Below are 24,689 nucleotides of genomic sequence, written 5' to 3'. Positions count from 1 at the left end.
GCACAGTCCTGGCCAATGAGCCACAGGTAGCAGCCTGCTGAGGAAGGCCTGGAGGTGTTAGCTTTCCCAGTACAAGACATGGTTGAAGCTGTTGCCATGCCTTCTGATTCCTTCCTTCCTTGAACAAGATGAGATATGTGGAATTGCAGCACAGGTCTTGCAACTATGAGGTAAGAAGCATGCTGGCAAGCCCAAGAAAACTCACGGAAATCTCAGAGATGATGCCAGCCCTGAAATCGTCAGGCTACTCAGACTCCTCCTTATGTGAGAAAAAGAAACCCCTCTTTGTTTAGGCCATGGTAGGTCAGGTTTTCTCTATTGCAAAAAAATGCATTCCTAACTGATATGTTAAGAAACCCGACAGTGGTTTCTCTGTGCACACCGTCTGTTTCCAGATATGAAAAAATCTCACATTGGCTATTTATTTGAAAGGATGGTTAAATGAGTAAGTGAAGGATGGATGGGGCTTGCTGGGAGAGCAGCAGCAGGAGGCCATGCTCCCTGAGCCTCGAGTAGCAGTTGCCTATACATTCCTTCCGAGTTGGTGGGATTAGCTATCCCTGTTGGGCATTTAGATCAAGTGGGAATAAAAGCATCACTGAACTATCAAATCTCTCCTTGGCACCCAGTCTACTGGAAGCCCCAAGGGAAATGTCTGGGAAGTAAAAACACAGTTTAGGGTGATTGTTGGGACTGACATGCAGACAGATATTTTGTGTGATGTGCTCAGTGTAGAAGCATGGTCTCTGGTGATGCTGCCAGCTTTGTCACCTGCAGTCACCTGGGTTAGTTACATCCATACAAGTGAAGGAGTGAAAACCAGAGAAAAGCTTTACCTCCATTTGCTTCCCACAGACATTATTTTAACTTTCCTGAAATAGGATGATAGAGCCTGTCTTTACTCTTAGGGAAAGAAGTCCTTAATGACTAAAATAACTTGGTTTTACATTCATGTATATCCATAGTTCTGAGGTTTCTCTGACCCAACAATAATTAGTTTAATTTCATTTACCAAGTTTATCGCAATTCACTAACAACAGTACAACAACAAAAGTACTTAGAAAAATTACTGTAGAATTTTGCAAAAACATTAATTTGCCATTGGAAAGACAACTCTATGTCTTGCCATAAATGGATTCTTGCCTTCCCAGTTTGCATGACACAGTCTTGCACTTCATATTAAAGTAGAAAAAGTAGCCTTTCTTTTTGTTGTTAATATACAAACCATGGGACTAGAATTCACAAACACTTGTTTTAATATTGGATATGTAATTGGTATATGAGATTATTTTTTAAATCACATCCATTCCTGATGTAGCCAAAAAAAAGTCAGTATTGGAGATCACGCACTGGAGGTTCTAGCTTTCATTTGTCACCTCCCTAGATCTGTGACTTTGGGAAAATTTTTGAGCTTAAGTTCCATCGTCTGGAAAGGGAGTGGTTACATCAGTTCAATGGTTTTACAGAGTTAGGGCTTTGGGAAGGTGCATCAGAGGTTCTGTAAGTCCTTGAGTAAAATCTTATTTTTAAAAATACATTTTAAACTAAAAATATGAGAAAAGCACACATAAATATGTTAAATACATAAAAATTTTAACATAGTATAAATTATCAGCATGTTAACTTATGCAACTAGGTTAACTTATTTTAATACAGACTTTGAGTCACAATCCTTCCGGTTCTGTTTAAATGAAGAGCCATATTGAAATGTGACTTTTTGTTTTTAAACTAGGACCATTTGTAACACTTATATGTGTGCATAGTATTTGTCTTGATACTGAATACATAAATTCTGATGAGGCTAATATTATTACAGTTTTAATATTACACTCATAACCACTAGTTCAAAATTTTTGTGTTCATCGGCTTGGCCTCATTATTCTTATTGATTTCGTCTATAATAAATATATTTTACAAATGTATTAAGAAGTTTTAAAACCACTGATCACTTAGCTTCCTTCTTCAATTACATTCTCACATGCCTGTGGCTTTTCCATACTCAAAACCTCATTTTTCTACATGACCAGCAGCAGCCTATTGTAGAATTCATATAAATTCAAGGTTTCTCAAACTTTTAAAATCTATGTCCGGTTTTGATGATCAAATATATTTTACACACCTTTCCTGAGATTCTGATAGTTTTCCCATAGGGGTGAATATATACCTTGCTTAAGATTATGTATTTTGTGGTTCCCCATCAACGAGGAAAATTAGGTCCAGCTCTATTTTTTGTAGTTATTAAGAAAGGAATAAGGAATAGTTTTTCCAAATATAATAAACTTACATTAAAATATTGGCTATGCTACATTAAACCTTATATGCCTTACCCTAACTATTACTTAATTCCAATAGGCTACTCTTCATTGAGAATATCTGTTTAGATGGTTCTATGTCATTTGGCTATAAATAAAAAAGATTCAATGATGTGAAGCTTAAATGGAGGAATCAAATACTTTTAAATCTCTCTATGTTCCTCTTGTGTGTGTGTGTGTGTTTTCAAACACACACACCAAGCATTAAAGCACAAAAGATGAGGATAGCAACAGGAAGACGATGGCTTCATTTGAATCATTTTTTGCTTATTTTTAAGTTAAACTTACTTAGTTCTAAAGGTGATAGCAAGCTCTTTTCAGATAAAGAATGAATAGATAGGATAGAAAAGTTTAAGAAAATGAGATTTAGTGCAAATGTTGCTAGGCTCACCTCAGAGGGAAAAATATGTAGCTTAGAAGTAGATATATTTATAAATAAGTTTTTGAAGAATTTCTAACTGAAATAAACTAAATATTAAATATATCGGGATGTATTAATGCAGTGGGAATTTGTAAGGCACTGGGACCAGGAAATCAATAATTTCAACAAAGACTGTAGCAAAATAGACTCAGAACTGAATTAAAACACTTAACAGAGCTCCAGTGATGGAATGCACAGTTGATGAAGGTGACCACATAGCAGTGACGAGGAATTTGGCTCTATGAGCAAGGTATAAGTTAACATTTAACGTTGACATAAATGTATCTTGCTTTTAGTGGTCCTTTAAATTCTTGTGATTATAGTTTTTAATTTGAATATTCTCACCTCATATAAAAATCACTCAGAAATTAAGAAGTTTATCAATTAATTATTTAAAAAAGCACCCTCACTGAAAAATTACTCTAATGCATAAGAACTCAAATATTACAGTCAAAATTTGAAGCAACTTGGAAAAAATGCTTAATAATTTTAATAGCAACAGTAGAAACATTTTTGATGAAGCGCTTAAATCTGTTCCTTCTTCTGGAAATCCTTTGAAATTAAGTGGATGGAAAAACAGAGAAACAGTCAACTATGCTGATTGCCAAGTGAGACACAAGCAGAGTGAATATTAGCAGCTTTCTTTTTTCTCCCAGAGAATGAATTATTGTCATTCTCCTATGGCTGAAAAATGTGTATATGTCTTGTATGCACTTCACGGGGTCTGTGTGAACTGTAGTGCACAGAGAAGGAAAGACTGTCTCGACTTTGTGTAGGTATTGTAGCTTTCTCATTGACTTAATTGGGTCCTGTATTTCAAGGGCCAAAGCCGGAGAGCAAGTACAGTGAAGTATTTTTAGAATGCAGTTTTGAGGGCATTGTTCCAGTTTCCATCCAGTAAGGTGATTATTCTGTGGCTGGCTATCACTTTTTTGGGAAGATATGATTTGATCTGGGTTACATCCAAATCTTGACTCCCTCTCACAGAACTAAAATCTTAAGAGTTTTAATAAACGTTTCTTAAGAGCTAAGTTCCCAGTGATTTATCATTAATGGAATAAAACTTAGCTTTTACTTTTTGACAGACCTTGACAGAAATGCACAAGCACTTGTGCTTGTGTCTAGGGAACTCATGAAAACACCAACTCAGTGAAATTATAACCCTCATTTTGTAACAACGTTAAATGTTAATGTGGAAAATTTTAACATAGTTGCTCTAAAATTGATGTAGTCACTGCATTAAAGAGTTCTGCTTACTTGAATTTAAAATAAAGTAGGTGAGTATAATTGGTATACTTAATTAAAATGTTTGTAGTATTTCTGTAAAGCTATGACATGTGCAAGCCCTAAGGTAAGAGTTTCATTGGATTCTATGACTTATTTCCAGCATTTGAAATCCTTTTTACAATCTATGGAAAATACACAATATTCCTATTTTCTTAGATAATTACCCACAGCATCAAAAGTGTAGAGTAGTTTGCTAAAATACCTTGTTAGGAAGTAAAATTTAAAAAGCAAAACAGGGGCCGGCCCGGTGGTGTAGCGGTTAAGTTCACATGCTCTGCTTCGGTGGCCCGAGGTTTGCCAGTTCGGATCCTGGGCGTGGAGTTATGCACCACTCATCAAGCCATGCTGTGGCAGCGTCCCACATAGAGCAACTGGAAGGACATACAACTGTGACATACAACTATCTATTGGGGCTTTGGGGAGAAAAAAGGAAAAAGGGAGGATAATTGGCAGCAGATGTTAGCTCAGGGCCAATCTTCCTCAAAAAAAAAAGTGACTATTCCTTTAATAATAAAAAATAATCTGAAGCTATTTACAGATAATTCAAATGTGTGAAAATTTGGTTTCTTAGTTTAGATAGAAAAACACTGATTGGCAATATTAGCTTGTTTCCTTTAGACCTTTTGAAACAAGGTAGGATGAGGCCAGTGGTTCTCAATCAGGGATAATTTTGCAGCCTAGGGAACATTTGGCAAAGTCTGGAGACATTTTTTATTGCCACAACTTGGAGGGTGCTACTGGCATCTAATAGGCAGAGCTCAGGGGTGCTGCTAAACAACCCGCAATGCACAGGACAGCTCTCTAAAACAAAGATTCTTCTGTCCTAAAATGCTAAGTGCCCAGGTTGAGAGTGCCTAGGTTGAGAGAGCCCGGACTAGGCATTGGTGAAGAATCAATGAAAAACATTCCATGTGGCAGACCACTAACATGTGAGCTCACTTGTGGAACAAGCAATTAATTACTTCTGTGGCTGTTTATCTTCTAGTGGAGATCTTCTAACTGATTGCAAGAGATTTCAGAAGTAGATGGACAAACAGAGGGACCAGGGCAATAGTAGCTCTTGAAGGTTGTGATTGCTGTTGTTTTTGACAAGTAACTTGGGAAAGAGGCTGCAGTTATGTCCGCTAAATGCCAGGGAGGATATTCATGCTAGTTATAGGAATAATTTCTTAACTACAAGGATTGTTAAACAATGCATTGGGTTACTAAGACAATCTCTGGAGGTTTTGAAATATTGGATAGATAATTTAAGTATATTCTGCCAAAAGTATAGAAATAAGCCACAAAATATTTTCAGACTGCTTGAACTAGTTCCATAAATCTATGAATAACATAAACGGATGTTTAAAAGAAGCTATCATTTAAAAGAACATTTTAGACTTCAAATTTGAGATTTGGAGATATGTTTACTCTGTATATACAAAAAACCTTGAAAGAATTCCATTATCTATACCTTAATAAAATTGAAAAAAAAATTAAAAAGCAAAAGGAGAAAATTCAATTGTCCTGACAATATCCAGTACTCAATATCTCTTCGTGATATTGCCTCAGTCCAGCTTCTCATTGTAAATCTTCTATTATATTCTTTCTCATGACTTATGCTGTTCCAGATAAATTGGACGCTTAGTTTCCGAAGAATTATGCCTTTCTCATTGCCTGTCCTGATTCCAGCCCAACTAAGGCCTCACACAGAACTAACCCAAGGACAGAACTGTTTGCAGTCCCCAAATGTGCCAGGCTCATTGCTGCCTCCTACCAATAAAAAGGCGGCGGGGTGGGCAGTGTGGTTTCCTTATTTATCTCCCAATATCCTATACTTTCTTCAGGATTCAGATATCACCTTCAGAAAGCTTCTATTTCCTCTCCAGGCTGGATTGTATGCCTCTTTTTTGTTTTCTTAGCATACTATGCTTATCCCATTCCAGTGGCTTTTTGCACTGTATTGCTGTCCACATATGACTCTTCTTAAGTTCTCTGAGGACAGAGACATGTTTCAGATCATGGCCATATTCCCTGTGCTTAGTGTGGTAGTATAGGATGACAACAAATGTTTATGAACGAATGAGAATGAAAGATATATGTTGAATTGAATAGAAATAGACTGAACTTTCATTAGTGATATCTAGTCTCAATAGGCCATTCCATTTGTTGTAGCAGACCCTGTGTACAGCAGAGCAAAACCCTGCTCAGTTTGCTCTCACCTTCCAGTATCAGACAATGCTCCCCTGCTATTCCCAGGGTTGTGGTTTTTTTTTTTTTTCTTTTGGTAAGGAAGATTGGCCCTGAGCTAACATCTGTTGCCAATCTTCCCCTTTTTGCTTGAGGAAGATTGTCACTGAGCTAACATCTGTCCCAATCTTCCTCTATTTTGTGTGTGGGATGCTGCCACAGCATGGCTTGATGAGAGGTATGTAGGTCCGCGCCTGGGATCCAAACCAGCAAACCCAGGGCCTCTGAAGTGAAGCCTGCAAACTTAACCAATACACCACTGGGCTGGCCCCTCCTTGGGTTTTCATGGCCAATTTTTTTTGAAAGTGGTGGCCAGGTCCTTCTTCCTAGTCTGTCTTAGTCTGGAAGCTTGATTGAAACCTGTCCACCATGAGTGACCCTGCTTGACCCTGCCTGTATTTGAAATACTGGTGGCACAGCTTTCAGCATCACAGCTACTGCAGTATAACAAGCAACAGACGAGTGGTGTGGTTCCCTGACCAGGAAACGAACCTGGGCCCCGTGGTGAGAGCAGTGAATCTTAACCACTAGATCACCAGGGCCATCCCATTTTCCATTCATACTCTCCCTATATCATCAGTCTAGGAGAAAACAAGCATATGACTGTTACAAATAACTTCTCATGAAAACCAAGCCAAAAGAACCTAGAAAAACTAGGAAGAATATGTTAAATTTTTAGTAAGTTCATATCTTTCCATTAAATTTGATCTGATTTTTAAAAAATCTTAGAGGACAGTCCAGTGATGTAGTAGTAAAGTGTGCTCACTCCACTGGGGCAGCCTGGGGTTTGGATCCCGGTTGTGCACTGACGCGCTGCTTGTCAAGCCATGCTGTGGTGGTGTTCCATATAAAAAAATGGAGGAAAATGGGCACGGATGTTAGCCTAGGGTCAATATTCCTCAGCAAAAAGAGAAGGATTGGCAACGGATGTTAGCTCAGGGCTAATATTCCTCACACACACACAAAAATTCTTAGCTCATTTGTGGGAGTCTTATAAGTTAGTGGGATAACATTTGATGACAATGATTGAGGTTTTTTCTTTCCCTAATTTTTTTTGTTGCCAGAGCCCTTCACTCATTTATTCAGCGATATTCATTATTTCATGGGGAGGGCAATTATAGCTGAGAACCAAGAACTATATTACTACCTGAATTAATTTATAAACTTTCAGCTGAAGCATTATTGAAAGTCTAGATTTCCATTGCAAGAGCCAAGCTTTTCGGGAGAGAAATGGTTTCTTTTTCTTCAAGCTTGAAAAGTTGACTTATCTGGAGGACTTAGAACATGGAGTTTATACATAAACCACAGAGTCAAAAGAATGCATATGTGATGGATAACTTTATGTGTCAATTTGGCTAGGCTATAGTACCCATTTATTCAATCTAACCCAAATCTAAGTGTTACTGTGAAGGCATTTTGTAAATGTTGTTAGCATCTACAATCAGTTCGCTTTAAGTAAAGGAGATTACCCTCAACAATGTGAGCGGGCTTCATCCAATCAGTTGAAAGCCTTAAGAGTAAAAATTGAAGTTTCTCTGAGGAAGAAGAAATTCTACCTGTGGACCACAGTGTCAGCCCTTCCCAAGAGTTTCTTTGGATTTCAGACTTGCCCAGTCAGACCTCACAGTTGAGCAAGCCAATTCCTTGAAATAAATCACTCTATATCTATATCTACATTTATTTGTCTATACACATATATGCATATACACATACATACATGTAAATAAATATGTAAAAAATAGAAACCTAAAATTCACTTTTTATCTATGTGTGTATATATATGGTGATTTATTTCATATATATTTACCACTGGTTCTGTTTCTTTGGTAGAAACTTGACTGTTCCAGCATATGATGAGGAAGTTTTTCTGCCCCCCAAAGAAATAAGAATTCACCAGAAGGCAGGAGCAAACAGATTAGAGAGAGCCTCCATTGCCCTGGGCTGAGACCAAACAGATAATCTGAAGGGAGGATGAAAAAGTAGCAGGAAACAGCCCTGGGTGAGTGAAAACTGATCACAAACCTCAAAGGATCTTCTCCACCCTCCAAAACGTGGTGTAGCCACAGTAGAATAGAAAAGGAGAGGGGGTATGTTTAAGGACAGAGGGCCCCTTTTAATACTCTGTTATTTTATGAAATGTTGGACTAGAATGGAAGAGTGTCTAGAAGTTTACTGTGCTCCCCAGAGGGGACAGAAGTAGCCAAGAATGAGCTAGCAGTCCGAGAGAGGACTCATGAGTGGGAAGAGGAAGGTGCAGACTGACCTAAATGAAGCAGGCAGCAGAAGAACGTGGGGGAGCAGATGCCTCCATACAGACGTGACAGGGACAGAGGACCAGGAACCAGGGACGGGTGCTGTGGTGTCCTGTGTGATGACCCAGCAGTGGACACAAAGAATCAAAAGCAGATGCCCTTCCCACCAGAGCCTAGATGACACAAAAAGCATGGCCAAACTTAGAGCACTCCTAGAGAGAAGAGATGGAGACATAGGAGGTGGAAAGCCTTGAATCGGCAAATTATTAACCCAAAAGATATCGAAGGGAGACAAAGGAGGAAGAAAACAGAAGCGATTGGATTACCTGGAAGTAGATTGTTTTCTGCTATATGCAGAAGTGGGCATGCAACTTAATTTTAATTGTAGAGAAATAAAGGAAGGTTTGTGATTTTGCTCCTAGGTTCCTAAAAGGAATTTTACTATCTCTGTTTTATTTGTGTCTAAATCGTGTATCTTTCAGTATGAATAGTTGGAGCCACATTTAAAAAGTGTCATATTCTATTGTGAGTGTGTGTTTTTAAAAATAGATTTAAATCAAGCATTGTGGAGTTCAAAATATATTTCAAATGGGTTCTTTCCAGAATTACAGATCACTGAGATGAATTTCAACCTTTATCCATTCAAAGGCTACTAAGATGCTACCACGCAAATCCTTTCTGGAGGAAGATACTTGAAACTAAATGTGCAGGATTAGCTCATCTGGCATCGCTGGGTAAAGAGCTGCTTGGTTTATTCTGCATGCTCAGTGATGGCCTATCCTTGGGAAGCACTTGGTAAATCTTTATGGAGTGAATAAGCGGACTCTAAACGAAGTAGTTGAGATATATGAATCTGGTTTTGCTGATTTGCAGCATTTAAAACTTACCCTTTTTAGACTTGCTTTGGTGGCAAAGCCACAACCTCAGTGACATCCAACTCTGTTCCTCCCAGACCTGCACTTGTGTGGCTAAACTTGGCAGGAGAAAAGCACATGATTCATTTCAAATCAGGACCCAAATGTTGGGGGCCCCTTAATGCCGCTCAGCAGTTGTTCCCTCTCCCATTTTCTCTCCCAGTCTCCTAGAGGATTATTTTATTTCTTCTCTCCTCAAACCTCCAGCACTTCCTCTTCCATCTTTCTACTTCGGTGATTACACTGAGGCCATCAGAGGAGCCCCACAACCCCCCCCACCGCATCTCCCCACGGACCATCCGCCCGTGCTCCGCTGTTATGTCTCCCTTCTTAAAAACAAGACAAAACAAAAGAAAAAATCTCATTTCCCATGCTAGTTACATCTCCATTTCTTGTCTCCTCTTTTTAGCAAAACTTGTTAAAAATTTTTCTATACTGATGTCTCTGATTCAATTTTTATATTTGGCTTTACTTCTAAAGTTTTGGAAATCTATTGAATACAATACTATTAATCTTCCTTTGTGAATTTGGGTTATCATGTTGAACAGACAGTAATGTCTTTAGGGCCTTTTGAGGCGACTTGTGTCCTATAAATTTGACCCCAGACTCCTGTGCTTTTGGAGTTCTGTCAACTTTTTATAGTTTTATTTCACAATTCTTCACCAACTGTTACTTTCACTATCATTAATTTGTCTGCCTCTGTAGTCTCAGCACTCTAATTACCATTTATAATTTATTACTTGGATTTGCTCTAGCTAAAAATGCAGATACTCAAACATGGTAGACTTCTGTGTAAAGAGTGAGGAAATAAGCTATGAATGAGGGCCTGAAAAAGGACAAGAATTTTTTCTTTTTTAATGTCTGGATTTTCAAGAGTCAAAGCTATTGAGGTTCTAGAATAAGTGATCTTCAGTTGGGTGAGATGTTATTATAAACATTGCTTAGGTCTTAGTATTCTGCCACCGTAAGTATTCCCTAAGCACTTATTGAATAAATGCACATATTTCCCAACACATAGAGTAGTCGAAATTTCTAAATTTTGTATCTATATAATTTCTAGCATATGTCTCAAACTATGACAAAACTCTCTTCTTGACTATCCAACCACCCCATTTTATTCCTACTCACTAGTGTGATAGCAGTCAGTTTTACTGATTATGCTAGTAGTGTAGCTGTCATCCAGAGAAGTCCCTAAATTGTATTCTGTGTCTAATGCTTTGTTTTTAAGTTGTGCTTGCTTATAGGAATCAGGCAGAAAAATGCCAGATGGCCAAGCAGCAGAACCAGTTCAAATTGGAAAGGTCCAAGATGGTGACGGGGTGCCATGCGCAAAAGGAAACGTGTGCAAAAGGTGCCGTGTGCAAGAAGGGAAGATCTGCGCATGCCCCAAATGCTGTCACCTCAGCGATGACCCGGAGACCCCTTCACATCCCATAAGAACCCTGCTCACCTTCCCTCCAGGGAGAAGGTATTTTAGAGCACGAGCTCTGCCTCCTCTATTCATTGATCAAAGAATAAAGTTTCTGCTCCGCTATTCCAGACCTGGTCTCATTCTATTGGCACAGGCAGCCCCAGGCAAAAGCACCCACTTGCGGGTCACTGGTCCTTTAGGGCTCGGTGACACAGCCAAGAAATAAAGATCCTAAATCAAGCGCAGTTGTATTTCTTTTTAATAACTCTTCCACCTAGCACCTCATTTCCATTCTTACTGTCTCAACTGTGATCCAATCTGTATTATCTCACGTCTGGGTAATACACTTTTGATGACTTCCTTTTGATCATACTTTAGCCTTATAGTCAAAGCCTTCCCCAACTGACCTCAACTTACTTTTTAAACCTAAAAGTACATTACATTAACCTTTCACTCCGATCATTAGTTTTTTCTTTCATGTTTTTGAGCATTTACTATATGTTAGGCACTAGGCCAAGCACTTTACATGCCTTATTTCATTTCATCCTCATAACAACTCCATTAAATAATTATTAACACTATCATGATTTTACAGTTTAGAAGGTATGGCTTAGAGGAGTAAACTGCTTGTGGATCCCAGAACTAGCAAGTGGCGGAACTAAGATTCAGGCCCAGGTCTGCCGGTTTTGAGAACACATGTTCTTAACCACTGTGCCTCTACCAGTCTCCCCATATCGACCTGCTCATGAGCCCCAAAAAATCCTTCATACTTCTGCATTACCTTTTTTGGCTTATGGCAGTGTATGCAAATCTTCTTTTTCACCTAAGTGTTACCCTTAATGATCAAGGTCAATTATGCCTTTGAACTGACTTCCCCTCTGACCACTTCTGTTCTGGGTGATCTATCCCTCTTTTGAGATCTTTCAGTGCAAGGAAAAGATGCTGCTTCATCAGAGTATCTTAGGTTTGTGTTGCCCTGGGTGTTCCAAGATATTTCCCCATGGGGTCAGAGACAAACACGATGCATCTAAGTAGACATTTTCCTATTGTTTGTTGGCAGATGTATTGGAGATGGCAACTTTACAAATTCAGACTCATGGTTTCTATGGAGCAATAATTTCTAATGAAGACAATGGTTGATTATCCTAGCTTCTCCTTCCTTCACATTTACAGAGTAAATAAAAAAATAAAATAGAGGAAAATATAATTCTCTCACTATTTTTTCCTCTTTAGAGAAGTTTTCAGAAACAAACAATTGATTTGATGAAGCCCCATGGAGAACTTTATATATAAATGCCCAAGGTATGGGCAAGAAAGACCAAACAGAGCAGCGTGGAAAAATATGCACCATGTATTCTGAGTGGCAGCTACCACAACACTAATATTCAGTGCAGTTACATTTTATTCCTGGGTGTGCCTCTAAAATGGTGGGCTAATTTGGGCAAGTCATTTCATCTTGCTGGATTTCAGGTTTCCTCACATGTCAAAGGAAGAGACAGTATCAGCTGTTGTAATATTATTTGATTCTTGGTGGAAGATGAAGTACCAACAAAAATGTTTGCAAGTTTATTTTTCAAGGGGAAGTACTAGGGAGAGAAGAGAAATGGAGAAAAATACCGAAGAAAGACAGAATGGGATTGAGAAGAAGTAGGGAATGAATAAATTTAAATAGTGATTAGAAGGAATTAGAGAAACTCTTAGTTGCCTACCCATTATCCATTTCCCCCTTTTCCCGCTAATAACGGAATCCTTATTTTGTTTGTGGTGACAATGCGCTCAGTAGTGGAGGATGAGGTGATTGGTCTCAACAATAATGGTACTCCTGTTTCCCGCTCTCCCTGCTGCCTTGGCAGTTAGGCGTGGCTATGTAACCAAATTCTGATTAATGAAATCTAAGAAGTAGACATCTTCTTGGGGAATTTCTGAAAAAGTTATTGCTTTCCTGGTAAAAGGGGAAAGATGGAGCTTCATGCCATCCTTCCCTTTCTTCCTGCTTCAAACATGCATTAGGAGGTAAGATGTATCATAATAACCAATGCACAAAGGAGTAGAGAGCTAGAAAGAGCTGAGGACCCTAATGGCACGGCTGAACAGCTGATCTGATGCCAGCAAGCACTTACTTGTGTACTGTGTTTACGTGAGAAAAAGAAATTGTTATTTGTTTAAACCACTGTTGCTTGGTCTTTCTCTTTGTTGCATCTAGGATGCATTTCTAATCGATACAGAGAGGAGTGATGAAAATAGCAACAGACACCCTACCCTGGAGGGGAGCATCATAACTATGAGTGTATCTAGGTAAAGGAATCTTGAAAATAGTTGTCAAAAGGTGTAAGCAAGGTGTGGGTTTAGGGTTAAGGCTTTAAAAATGAGTTTGAAAGTTAGGACAGATAAATGTGATGTTTTTATTTGAAGAATGGCTGAGAACAATTAGAAGAACAAGAGGGATGTGAAAACAGGACGTCCCGTGAATCAGAATTTTAAAGAAAAACTGATGCAAATGTGAGGAGACACCTTAACAGGAGATTAGCCCCCAAACACAGCATGTAGCTTTCCCTCTGGTATATTTCTGTGGCAACTTTTGTAAGTCTTGTGTTTGCAAAAGTTGTACTTTTTTTTTTTTTAATTTTATTTATTTATTTTTTTCCCCCAAAGCCCCAGTAGATATTTGTATGTCATAGCTGCTCATCCTTCTAGTTGCTGTATGTGGGACACCACCTCAGCATGGCCAGAGAAGCGGTGCGTTGGCGGGTGCCCGGGATCCGAACCTGGGCTGCCAGCATCGGAGCGCGCGCACTTAACCGCTAAGCCATGGGGCCAGCCCCAAAAAGGTGTACTTTTAAGTATACATAAAAAAGTGCTCTTGGATCACACAAACCCAAATTGAGGAATATTCTACAGAACAGCTAGCCCACATTCTTCAAAACTCATGGTATTGTCTTCAGATTAAAGGAACCTACAGAGGGCCGGCCCCGTGGCTTGGCGGTTAAGTGCTAGCGCTCCGCTGCTGGCGCCCGGGTTCGGATCCCGGGCGCCCAGGCGCCGCTTCTCCTGCCATGCTCAGGCCGCGTCCCACATACAGCAACTAGAAGGATGTGCAGCTATGACATACAACTATCTACTGGGGCTTTGAGGGAAAAAAATAAATAAATAAAATCTTTAAAAAAAAAAAGGAACCTACAGAGCTGTAGCTGCTGAATGCAAGGTGTGATCCTGGATTGGAGCCTGGATTGAAAAAAAATAATTTTTTTTTCTATAAAGGACATAATTAGGACAATTGATGAACTATGAATATGGATTTTATATTAGATAGTCTTTATTTTATCAACACTAAATTTCCTAAACTTAGTAATCTTATGGGGCTAAGAGAATGTAATTCTTAGGACATACAGGCTGAAGAATTTAAGAGTGAAAGGTAATGATGTCTGAACTTACTCTCAAATCATTCAGCAAGAAAAAATATGTATGTATGTATGTTCAGTGAGAGCTAGAAAGCAAATATGGGAATATGTTAACAATGAGTGAATCCAGGTGAAAGCTATATGCGTGCTCATTGTACTACTTTTGTAATATTTTTGTAGATTTGAAAGTTTTCAAAATACAGTGTCTTTTAAAAAAATAAGTTTAGAAAATGTTTTAATCCTTTTAACTTCTTGTAGCTGAAACAGTTTGTCAAGGTTCCAATTTTTAAAATTTTTATTATTTGAAGAATATTTAACTCCTCTCTCCCTGGCATTTGGGCATATACCCACACAATTTTTGAGATAAGTATGAAATTCGTGGACACCATGTATGTGTGTGTGTGTGTGTGTGCAATGTATGTGTGCTTTAAGCTTTCTGAGAATTATGGATGTGAGACACAAAGAAATTTAAATGCCAGAAATATTATTTATAAGATATGTCATTCCATGTCATCTGGGTGTTTATGACTTAGGTCTATGATTTTTTCCCCCATTTTTAACCCAAAGGACAATTTCAAAGCCATTTACAGGCTATGAGAGTTGGACAAGGTTTGATTGGAGGTGGTATAGATGTTTCATGATGCACAGTGAGGATGTTACCTATTGGGGGGAAATAAGGTAAGCAGGAGTCTGAATGTCATGAAGGGGCAGCTCAGGGCAGTGACTGTTGGCTGACTGCACGTCTGCAGGCTACAGGTGAAGGGGCCACTGCTTCCTTTTTAGAATTCCTGAAGTGGCTATTATTTTGTTAATAACATCTACCATGGGCTTCAGTTTAACGCTTTTCCATGCAACTACTTTTTATTCAGCAAAATCAAAGAGGCTTATTTAAATCTAAATACTGCGTTTTTCTGCTTTTGCGTTTTCTTGGAATTACCACAACCTCAGACAACAGCAGTCCTCAAGATGTGCTCTACACACCTGCGCTACATGTTCAGAGTACAGGGTATGTGTAGCTGCTGCCAGGTGGGGAGGGGTATTCTTAGAAGTTCCCAGTTGTGTCATTGTGGACTCTGTGCAGGTTTCAAAACTTCTTAGTTTCCTCTTCTACAACGCAAGGATTGGTAAATTTCCCTCCCATGTTTTTTGGTATGATTAGATGAAGCTAATAGATGTGAGTCCCTCACTGCCTTTCACAGAAGTCACCCATACAATATGGGAATTTCCCTTCTTTCTAAATCCATTGGTCTTAATTTCCAGGTTATTTCTATTGTAACTAACAATTGTGCTAAAAATATATTTAACAGAATCTATACCATCCAGTCAATCATCAATCCATGAAATTGTAAGCTCCATGGGCTGAATATTGGCTGAGATGCCAAGAGTCGCATGTGGTCCACTTTGATACTAAGACCCTCTTTGCTATCAAGTAAATATTGCTTGTGTCTTTCTTTTCTCATGAATGTCTATCAGGAACTATTTAATGCTCTTCTTAATCTTTTGTAGAGTACCTCCCTCCCTAAACCTTTCATAACTGAATTCTAATGAACATAGCCACTCGTGGGCACTTAGTTCGTGTTGTTAACTGCCTGACTTCCTATTTCTAACCATGTTGCCATCTCAAATTAAGCGTGAAGCTTGTGATGAGAGGTGGTTGTTAATTCGGGTCACCAGGTTAAGCAGTGAGGAAGGATTCCTTTTCTATGGTTATAGTTGGTTATTTCTCTTGCCACCTGGGCCGACTCTGAGTGGCTGCCAGCTGACCTGCCCATCTGTACCCAGCTCTCTAGACCAATAAATGGGTTGGATGTTCACCTGTGGCAGGTAACAGGAAGCACCATTCCTCTAGAATTGAATTATTATTATTACTATTATTTTTTGAGGAAGATTAGCCCTGAGCTAACATCCGTCACCGATCCTCCTCTTTTTGCTGAGGAAGACTGGCCCTGGGCTAACATCCGTGCCCATCTTCCTCCACTTTATATGGGAGGCCGCCACAGCATGGCTTGACAAGCGGTGCGTCGGTGCACGCCCGGGATCTGAAACCCCAGCTGCAGCAGCGGAGTGTGCACTTACCTGCTACGCCACAGGGCCGGCCCCTAGAATTGAATTATTAAGCAGAGAAGTCGTAGATTAGACGACCGTTTTTCTACATATTCTTCTCTCCTTTAAAAGAAAATTCCTTTAGCTTCTCTCTGACTCTTAAAATTCCTTTTGCATTCTCTCATCTTTTAGGGATAAAGGATTCCCTTTCTCTTTGCCCCTCACCTCCCATCTGCAATCCTTCAGCAAGGGCTGGCGACGTTTTCCTCCACAGCTACCCTGAACGCGTCAACTTCTCCTCATCTCTGCTTCTTTCCCTGTAGTGTCAGCCACTGTCATTTCTTAGCTGCAATTGTCTCTCACTTGGACTTCCTGCTTCCATGCTTGTCTCTTCAACCTGTTCTCCATGCAGCAGCCAGAGAGATCTTTCAAAAATAAATTAGATCATGAAAATGTCCTCTTTCAAATCTTTTACTGTCACTCCACTGCTCTTAGAATAAAATCCAAACTTTTACCCTCACCATTTGACCTTACATGAATGATCTGCTCCTATTCACTGGCGTGGTTTCTTTCCACTTTTCCTGCCTCACTTAATTGGAGCCACATTGACTGTCCTCTGGATGGGCTGTTTTGTCTTACTTTAGGGTCTTTGAATTAGCTGTTCCATCCACCTGAATGCCTAGACAGTTCTTCCCCAGGGTCATGGCTGTCTTCCTCATCATTCAGGTCTCAGCATACGTATCCCTCCCTTAGAGAGACTGTTTGGGATCACTCTATCTAAAGTCTTTCCACATTCCTTGCTAGTTGCTATCCTATTACACTGTTCTTTTTTTTTTCTTCTTCTTCACACACTTATTACTATCTGAAACATTTTATTTATTAATTTACTTTTTTTATTTGAATACCGCCACCAGAATGTAAATTCCTGTAGGCCAGGGGTCTTTCTTGTTTTGTCCACCATTGATTTCTGATTGATGTAGCCTGTATTGGTGCTAGGCATGTTGTAGGAACTCAAAAAAAATCTTAGTTGAAGGAAAGTGAGAATGAATGATTGTCCACGTATTTAGAACATCTAGAATAGTATTTTTACGCGGTGGTGCTGTGAAGATATCTTTAATGGCTATGGCATGGGGCCCTTCTCTCCAGACTCTGACTTCAGCTAGTCAGGGCACAAAATTTCTATAAATATCTCTCAAAGGCATACTGGGCTTGATCCTAGCATAGTCAGCCACCAAGCCTTTGTTTCCTCAAAGGACAAAATCCCTTTATCAAACTCATAGCAACTCTAGGGACCACAAAATTTGTCTACAGGACAACTAGACGAAGGAGATTTAGTTGTTTTTTGGGGCATGAGGAGGAAAGGATGAAAGGAAGAAAAAATTAAGGGAAAAAAGAGATAAAAAGAGAATTCTTTGACATTAGAACTAGCTCTTCAGTAAAGCTAGTGGTGGAATAGTACTGTATTTACAATAGCTCTAGTTTGTCGTCAAATGACAGTAAAAAATCCTAAAAAGAGCTTGGATTTTAGATTTAGAATCTAGAATATACATCTGTATTAACCAAGTGAACAAAAACCTATTTTCCTAGATTAGCTAGGTTTCCATAAATTGACAAATTGGCATGAAATTTACTTTTTTTTGGGAAATAATAAACAAAACTTTGGGCATTCTACATGTATGGAATTCTTTCAGCCCACCAGTGTAACTCCTATTTAGTACACCAATATTGCAACTCCAGAATATATATGATTTTCGAAATGTGTTATTTTTAAAGAGTTAACACAGTTTCCAAATGTGCATTTAATTTACACCAAAAAGCAATTTATCCCGTGGAAGAATATGACTTAGTCCAGCTGAAGGTGAATCACTTGTCTTTTCATAAATGTATTGCAACTATTTTTTGGTTTTCTGTGACTAGTAGTTATAACATTTCTAGTCATATTAGAAGCCATTAGCAGTGGTTTTTACATAATGTATACAATATTTGCAAAAAGAGCTCATTTTCAGTCATGTATCTCTTTTAGTTCAATACTTGAGTTAATAATTACCAGCAAAAATAATATAATGTATTCTTATTTTAAAGATGTTCTGGGAAAGCTATTTTTCTAGATAGCATGACCACAGTTCTGCAATTTTTAGGGAGATTAAAAATGTGCTGATGTATTTTCAATGATGCACCTTAAACTTTCAGCATCATTTCAGCTTATTCTTACTGGGCTCTTCATAAAGGAAAATCCAAGAAGTAAAGTAATGAATGTACACTGTGCATAAAACTTATCATGGGTAGTGTTACTGATTAAAACATAAATGTATTAAAACAGAGAGAGTAAAATTATACTCTTACAGATATTAAGCCTTGGCCCTACAAACGCAATATTTTAAATTATATATATGCTGTTTTCTGCTGTTGTGAGGTTACAGTTGCTAAGTAAATCTATTAAGTTTGATACTTTCTTGGTAACAACCTTGTGTTGCCAAGTTACTTATTGATTGAGGAGTACAGATTGTACTCCTAGATTTCATTTGGTTCAAATGACCGTGTCTATAAACACTTTGCCCACCTATTGTCCATTTTTGTATGCACCTTTGTTAACAATGTTTTCTTTTATGTTTAATCTCTTGCCTTTTTGCAAATTGGACCCAAAAGCTTCACACAGTGAAAGAAAAGAATGAGTTAGAAAACAACACAAGAGAAATAGGAAGCCTGGTAAATACAGGCACAGGGTAGATCAAAAGACTCTTTTGGAATGAGAAGTAGCGATAATAGTTGGATATTTGCGGAGTGCAAAGTCAAAAAAGCCAGTCCTATCATATTTAGGGTATTAAAGAGAAGCTTTGTAGTGTATTCCACACATATTTTGTGTATTTTATAGGTGCTAGTCAGGGGGAAATATATTAGAAATGTATTAAGGTCCTGGGAAAATAGTGTCAAGACCAGCAGCTGACTTGACTTGGTCATAGTCTCTACCTCTCCTGTGACTCGAGTGCAATGGCCATACCTTCTTTAGGGCTTGCCTTCAGTTTCTCACATTCTACTCCATTTTTGGTAAGTTGCCAGAGTTACTTCCTAAAGAATAAATCTCTTTATATTATTCTGTGTGAAACCTCCATTCCGATGACTTATTTTGTATAGTTTGAAGGACATTCTTGAGTGTGGCTTACAAAGACTTCATGATCTAGTTCCAATGATCTTCTCTAACTCTATCTCTAAGCATTTCCTTCAGTCCTACTCTTAAACCACCCTGAACTTCTCATCATTTCCTAAACCTGCCATGCCCTTTCCTGTCTCTGTAGCCTTGCCCACATGCTACCTGTTCCTGCAGTGCCTTCTCTTCTTTCCCTGGGAAGCAATAGTGGTAGATCTGAACTGAGTTCAACTTGCCTGGTTAGTTTGCTCATCTGTAAATGGAAATAAGAATACTTGTCCTATAAAATGAGATATATACATAATAATGCATCGTGATTTTGGTGTTTCTATGGTGAGTGGAAAGAACTCAGACTTGGGTGTCAGACAAACATCATGATTTTGGTGTTTGTATGGTGAGTTCAAGTCCTGGATGAAGCACTTATGAGCTTGTGATCTTGGCAAATTCCTAAATGTCTCTGAGACTTAGTCTTTCCTCTGGAGAGTGAGAATACATTACCATTCAGGGTTCAGGTGAGGATTCAATCAGACAACACTTTCAAGTGTTTATCATTGTGCCAGAACTTCAATAATGTAACTGACTCTAACTACAAATTTAGTAATATAACTAATTCATGTTAACACTCAGAATATTGTTACTTTGATCTAGCACATCTTGTGTATCTAAGTACATAGAATAAAGCACATTATAATATATATTAAAAGTTTGCAACTATTTCCCCAGAATAAATTTAAAAGTAGAGTAGGTTCCTGGGGACTAATTAGAGAAGAGTGTTTCTGATATGCAGCTTCTAGGTAGGATGAGAACATCATGTCAGACTACTCTTTGTTCCTTCCTTATATTTATGACAAAGTCTATTGTTTTAGACATTTCATTAGAAAGAATTTGTGGACGAAATTTGACAGATAAACACAATGATTTCAGATTTTTTTATGACTTGAATAACACTTTTATATTCTGGTGTTTTCATCTGTAATATTGTGGTTAGTGTTGGTAAGAATAACAGGAAACAAAAGCATAAAGTAAAAGGTAGAGAAAATAAATTAAAAATAAAAATTACACAAAAGGTAGGTGTGAGTGAAATAAGAGCGACCAGTTTGGGCAACAGAATGGAAGAGTGGGAGGAAACGGTACCAGAAAGAATACAGGATGTTGAGTCATGATATTTGAGTTGGAATCCAAATAGGGTGGGTACGTTTTTGTGTGACTTAAAAAAAACTACCAAATGAAGATACTCCTTTGATAAAGTGAATAACACTATCCACCATTTTTTAAATTTTGAAAATTCTGGTTTTCTTTTCGAAGTTTCTTGAAAGTGAGGGTAAATGTTTATTCATTTGTGTTCACTTACTCTTGGAGAACACAGCTCAATGTTTGATATTAAACGTTCTGCAAATTCTCAAGTTATTACGTTCCTAAGGTATTTCACTATAATTATTATTTCAGATTACCGTGGTTTTGTGTTTATAATTTCTCCTTACCAAATGCTCCATGCTTTTATGATACAGTCCTCCTCAGTTGGTTCCAGGACCCCTGCGTATACCAAAATCCATGGACGCTCAAGTCCCTTCGTCGGCCCTTTGTATCCTCTGATTTAACCAACTGGGGATCCTAAACATTAATAGTATTACACAATCGGCAGTTGGTTGAATCCGCGGATGTGTAATCTGTCTGATACGGAGGGCGGAAAGCATATCTAAATATGCTTGCTCCTAGTTATTCCTTTTTTACCCTTCCACCACTAAAATTAGGCCATTTGACTGTACTTTATTGCCCAGGGAAGGTAGAGCACAAAAGAACCTTTATAGACTATTCAGATTCTTGCCTGAGTTCCAAAGCTTCAGTCATGGCTTTCAACTGCAAAAGCCAGATGCTTGAGAGAAAGAATATTGTTTTTCTTTTTATTTATTTTTTTGAATTCTGCCATCTTGGCTTTGAATATCAAGACCAAATATGGAAGGACACAGAGCACTGAGTCTTTCCACAACCTGTAGAGAGGGATAAGCATGTGTGAAGTCCTCAGAGCAGCTTTCCTGAACTTGGTGAGAGCTAAATGAGGAATGGTGAGAATGATGAGAAAGAAGCATTCTCTTCCTTTGCAATCTAAAGCTCCTGAGGAGTATGGAGGAGGTGAAATCACCAAGAGAGTTTGGGAAGTTGCCCAAGCAGAGGTAATTCTTGTCTCAAATCTTAATATGCAGCCGTAGGAAAGGGCACGTCTCTAGCAGAAGCCATATGCCCTACTTGATGTGGAGGTGCCAGAGGCAGGGTCTGAGGCAGCTCCAAATCTCCCTGGGCTCCTGACAGGTGAGGCAGGACGTTTGAGGGTTTCCTCTGCTCTCAGGAGAGGATGGCTCTGAGCAGACAGTGTAAAGCGGCGTCGTTGTTTGGGTGAGAAACATACGGATTATCTGGCCCTGGTAGCAGGAGAACATGGGAGTGTTTGCACGCTTCAGTAGATGCTGATGCCAACACCCATCGGAATGAGTTAAACCTCACGTGAAGCTGACAAAGTTACTGTAGATGTTCATCTCTCTACCTGCGCCTCTGCTTTCATGTTTCAGAAACTGCCGATGAACCTGGACGCTATTGGGCAGAAAGGGAAAGGGTGGAGCAGGTAAGAATTCGTAAGTCACTAAGACTGTATTTTAAAGAAAAAGTGCCTGATTTTTAAACCAAGCTACTTTGAATTAGCAAATTTAAAGTGTCCTATCATTTTATGTAGGAGTCATGAGCGCTGAGGTTAGTCACAGAAATATAAAATTTCACTTTTGCACGTCTGAGTGTTAAATTAAGCATGGTGGCGGTTAGACTGAGGTGGCTCTAATGCCACGGCGGGCTGCATAATCCAACAAAAATCTAAGCGGTAAATGCCTCAAGGTTACGAAATCTAAATGCTAAGGTCAATTAATCACAAAGAGCCAACTAGGCTTTAAGCTACAGCCAATCAAATAATTTCCTTTTTTTGCTTCTGCACTTTCTCTATATGTCTCCCCCCACTCCACCCCCAACCACTTCTGGTTTGGCAGTGCCCAATTCAAATCCATTTTTGCTCAAACTCTTAAACCTTTTCATATGCCTTAGTTTATCTTTTAACATGAAATTTGTGGCCTAAAAATATGAATATTTCTATATTATATACTATATCTGGTTTTGACATAATTGATGGGACAAAAGTACTAAAATGTGTGTGTGCCTAATAGTTTATAACATTTCCCTCCACTCTCAAATATCGTGAGAGAGAATGCTGGTATTGCCTTCTTAACATTCTTCTCTGAACCCCTCCCCCACCCCTTGTTTTCTGAGGGGAAAAAAGGACAAAACTGAGAGGTGAATTCTCCTGAAAAAATTAGTCAGAATAGAAAACAAACCTTGTGCCCCGGAAGACCATGCAGCAGGGGAGGGTGTTGTGTCGAGTTCATCAGGAGTGAGGGCCAAGTGGTGGGAGACACAAGAGGCAAATAAGGAGGCCATGTTGCCTTGGATCAAAGAGAGAAAAATCTTCTGGATGAAAGAGTCACAGGCTCTTGGGGATTGAAGAGTGACAGAGAAGAGGAGAGGGCATGGAACTTAAATAAGACTTGTGTAGATCACGTCTAATAGACGATTCCATTATATTAAATCTTTTGAGTGGCACGAATAAAGATGAATGTCCTTGTTCTAGATGAGCTCCTTTATCTGTGAACCTGTTCTCGGACTGGATCACATATAATGGCTTTATAAGGGTTACAACAACATCATCACCAACACACCTATGCCTTAGCTTGTTCCTTACCCTGACTGTATATCGTAGACTGCTGAGTGATTTCAGTGAATTCTTCTTTTATCTCTGAAGGCCTGCTTTCTGTCTGTGAACACTATTTATTTTTATTCAAGGCTATTTAGCACCATTCTTTCTTTGATTCCTCTATAACACACTGCCTTGTTAAGTTCCAGTCTTCTTCATCAGTACCACATTCATTCATTCCTTCTTCATTTATCTGTTCAGGCATTCATTATAACTATACCATAGGCAAAATGTTGAGGGGATGTAATAATGATAAAATGTTTGACCGTGATCTATCTGTACACATTTTAATTTAGTAATTCTAGCCTGTGTCTATTCATATCTATCTGTCCTAGATTGTGAACTCCTAGAAGCAAAAAAAATTAGTCTACTTAATTTCTTTGCACAGCTCCTCCAAGGTAATGGCTCTAATGGACTATGAGAATATTATTGAATTTGCTACATATACTAGCATAGGAACTTTGAAAAAAGATGCCAAGGAGCCGCCAGCAGTACAGAAAGATTTGTATAGTTTTTTCCATTAAAATGAATCTGATGGACAAATGATTTGTCACATTATTTCAACCTAATGCTCAGTTGCCAAGAAAAGTTCTTGAATTTCAACAAATGAAAAAATTTCTTCTTTCCATGGAGCATATATTGTTGTACTGTAAGCTCACAAGATCAGGGGTAAAGACTGCAATCAGAAGGGCAGAAATAAAAATCTAACTTTAACTTAGCCAAACTAGGCTCTTGATCTTAACACAGAGAGAGGTTAAATGGAGGTTAAGAGAGCCTAACACAAAGCATGACTGATGACGTCTTCTTGTCTAAGTTTGAAATGTGTGAGAAAGCAGAAACATTTATAAACCATGAGGCATTTTTGCAATTTCCAACAAATCAGCCACAACTAGGAAATTAAAAATGGCTAATCTTCTGGACCATTGAAAATGAGTCAAACATTTCTGGCCTGCTCTGGGAAAAACCTATTAAAATATCAACAGGCTGGGGTGAGTGAGGCTGGATGAGAGGAGAGGATGAAAAGGAAAGACAAGGATCAGAGGTTTTGTGAGTGAACGTTATGGCCACCTGAATCGTGTGCTGTCTCAGAAGCCAGTATCTGATGCACCTGAAAACTTCATCAGTTATTTTCATTAATTTATCCTCGCAATATGGGGCCTGGATAAAAGCTTCCAAAAAACCATTATGGGGGCAGCTTATCTGATTTCTCTCAGTAGATCCTGGCACATACATTTATAAATTTTGTCCATAATTTGTCAGTTCATGTCCATTTGCACGCTTTATTCTGTAACATTTCAATTTCAAATCTATAAAGTAAGATTTATCTGTTTAAGTGGCTGCAACCAGAGAAAGCTGCAGAGTCATAGCTTCCTTACACTGTGAGGATCAGGTATTGGAATCATCTTACCACATGCTGCAAAAATTAGCCAAAATGTCCGTGAATGCAGGTAACTGCAAAATGGGTGTGTGTGTAATCTGCATATATATGT

The 24,689-nt window shown here is 38.7% G+C and overlaps 1 protein-coding gene across 1 annotated transcript in view; it reads right to left on the bottom strand.

Annotated features, from left to right (window-relative positions):
- RXFP1 (relaxin family peptide receptor 1) overlaps nt 1-22,886 on the bottom strand; it is a 91,600-nt gene extending 68,714 nt beyond the window's left edge. Inside the window, exons 1-2 of the mRNA XM_058549819.1 lie at nt 22,784-22,886; nt 21,952-22,053 (exon numbers count right to left, since the gene is read on the bottom strand). Of these exons, the coding sequence (XP_058405802.1) occupies nt 21,952-22,053; nt 22,784-22,886 (205 nt within the window). The remainder of the gene's footprint in view (nt 1-21,951; nt 22,054-22,783) is intronic.
- Nucleotides 22,887-24,689: the final 1,803 nt, after the last annotated feature.

The sequence above is a fragment of the Diceros bicornis genome, chromosome 11 (assembly GCF_020826845.1).
Source record: "Diceros bicornis minor isolate mBicDic1 chromosome 11, mDicBic1.mat.cur, whole genome shotgun sequence".
Classification (NCBI taxonomy): Eukaryota; Metazoa; Chordata; class Mammalia; order Perissodactyla; family Rhinocerotidae; genus Diceros; species Diceros bicornis.
Note: the sequence above shows the minus strand (reverse complement) of the source record. Positions and strands in the feature narration are given on the sequence as shown.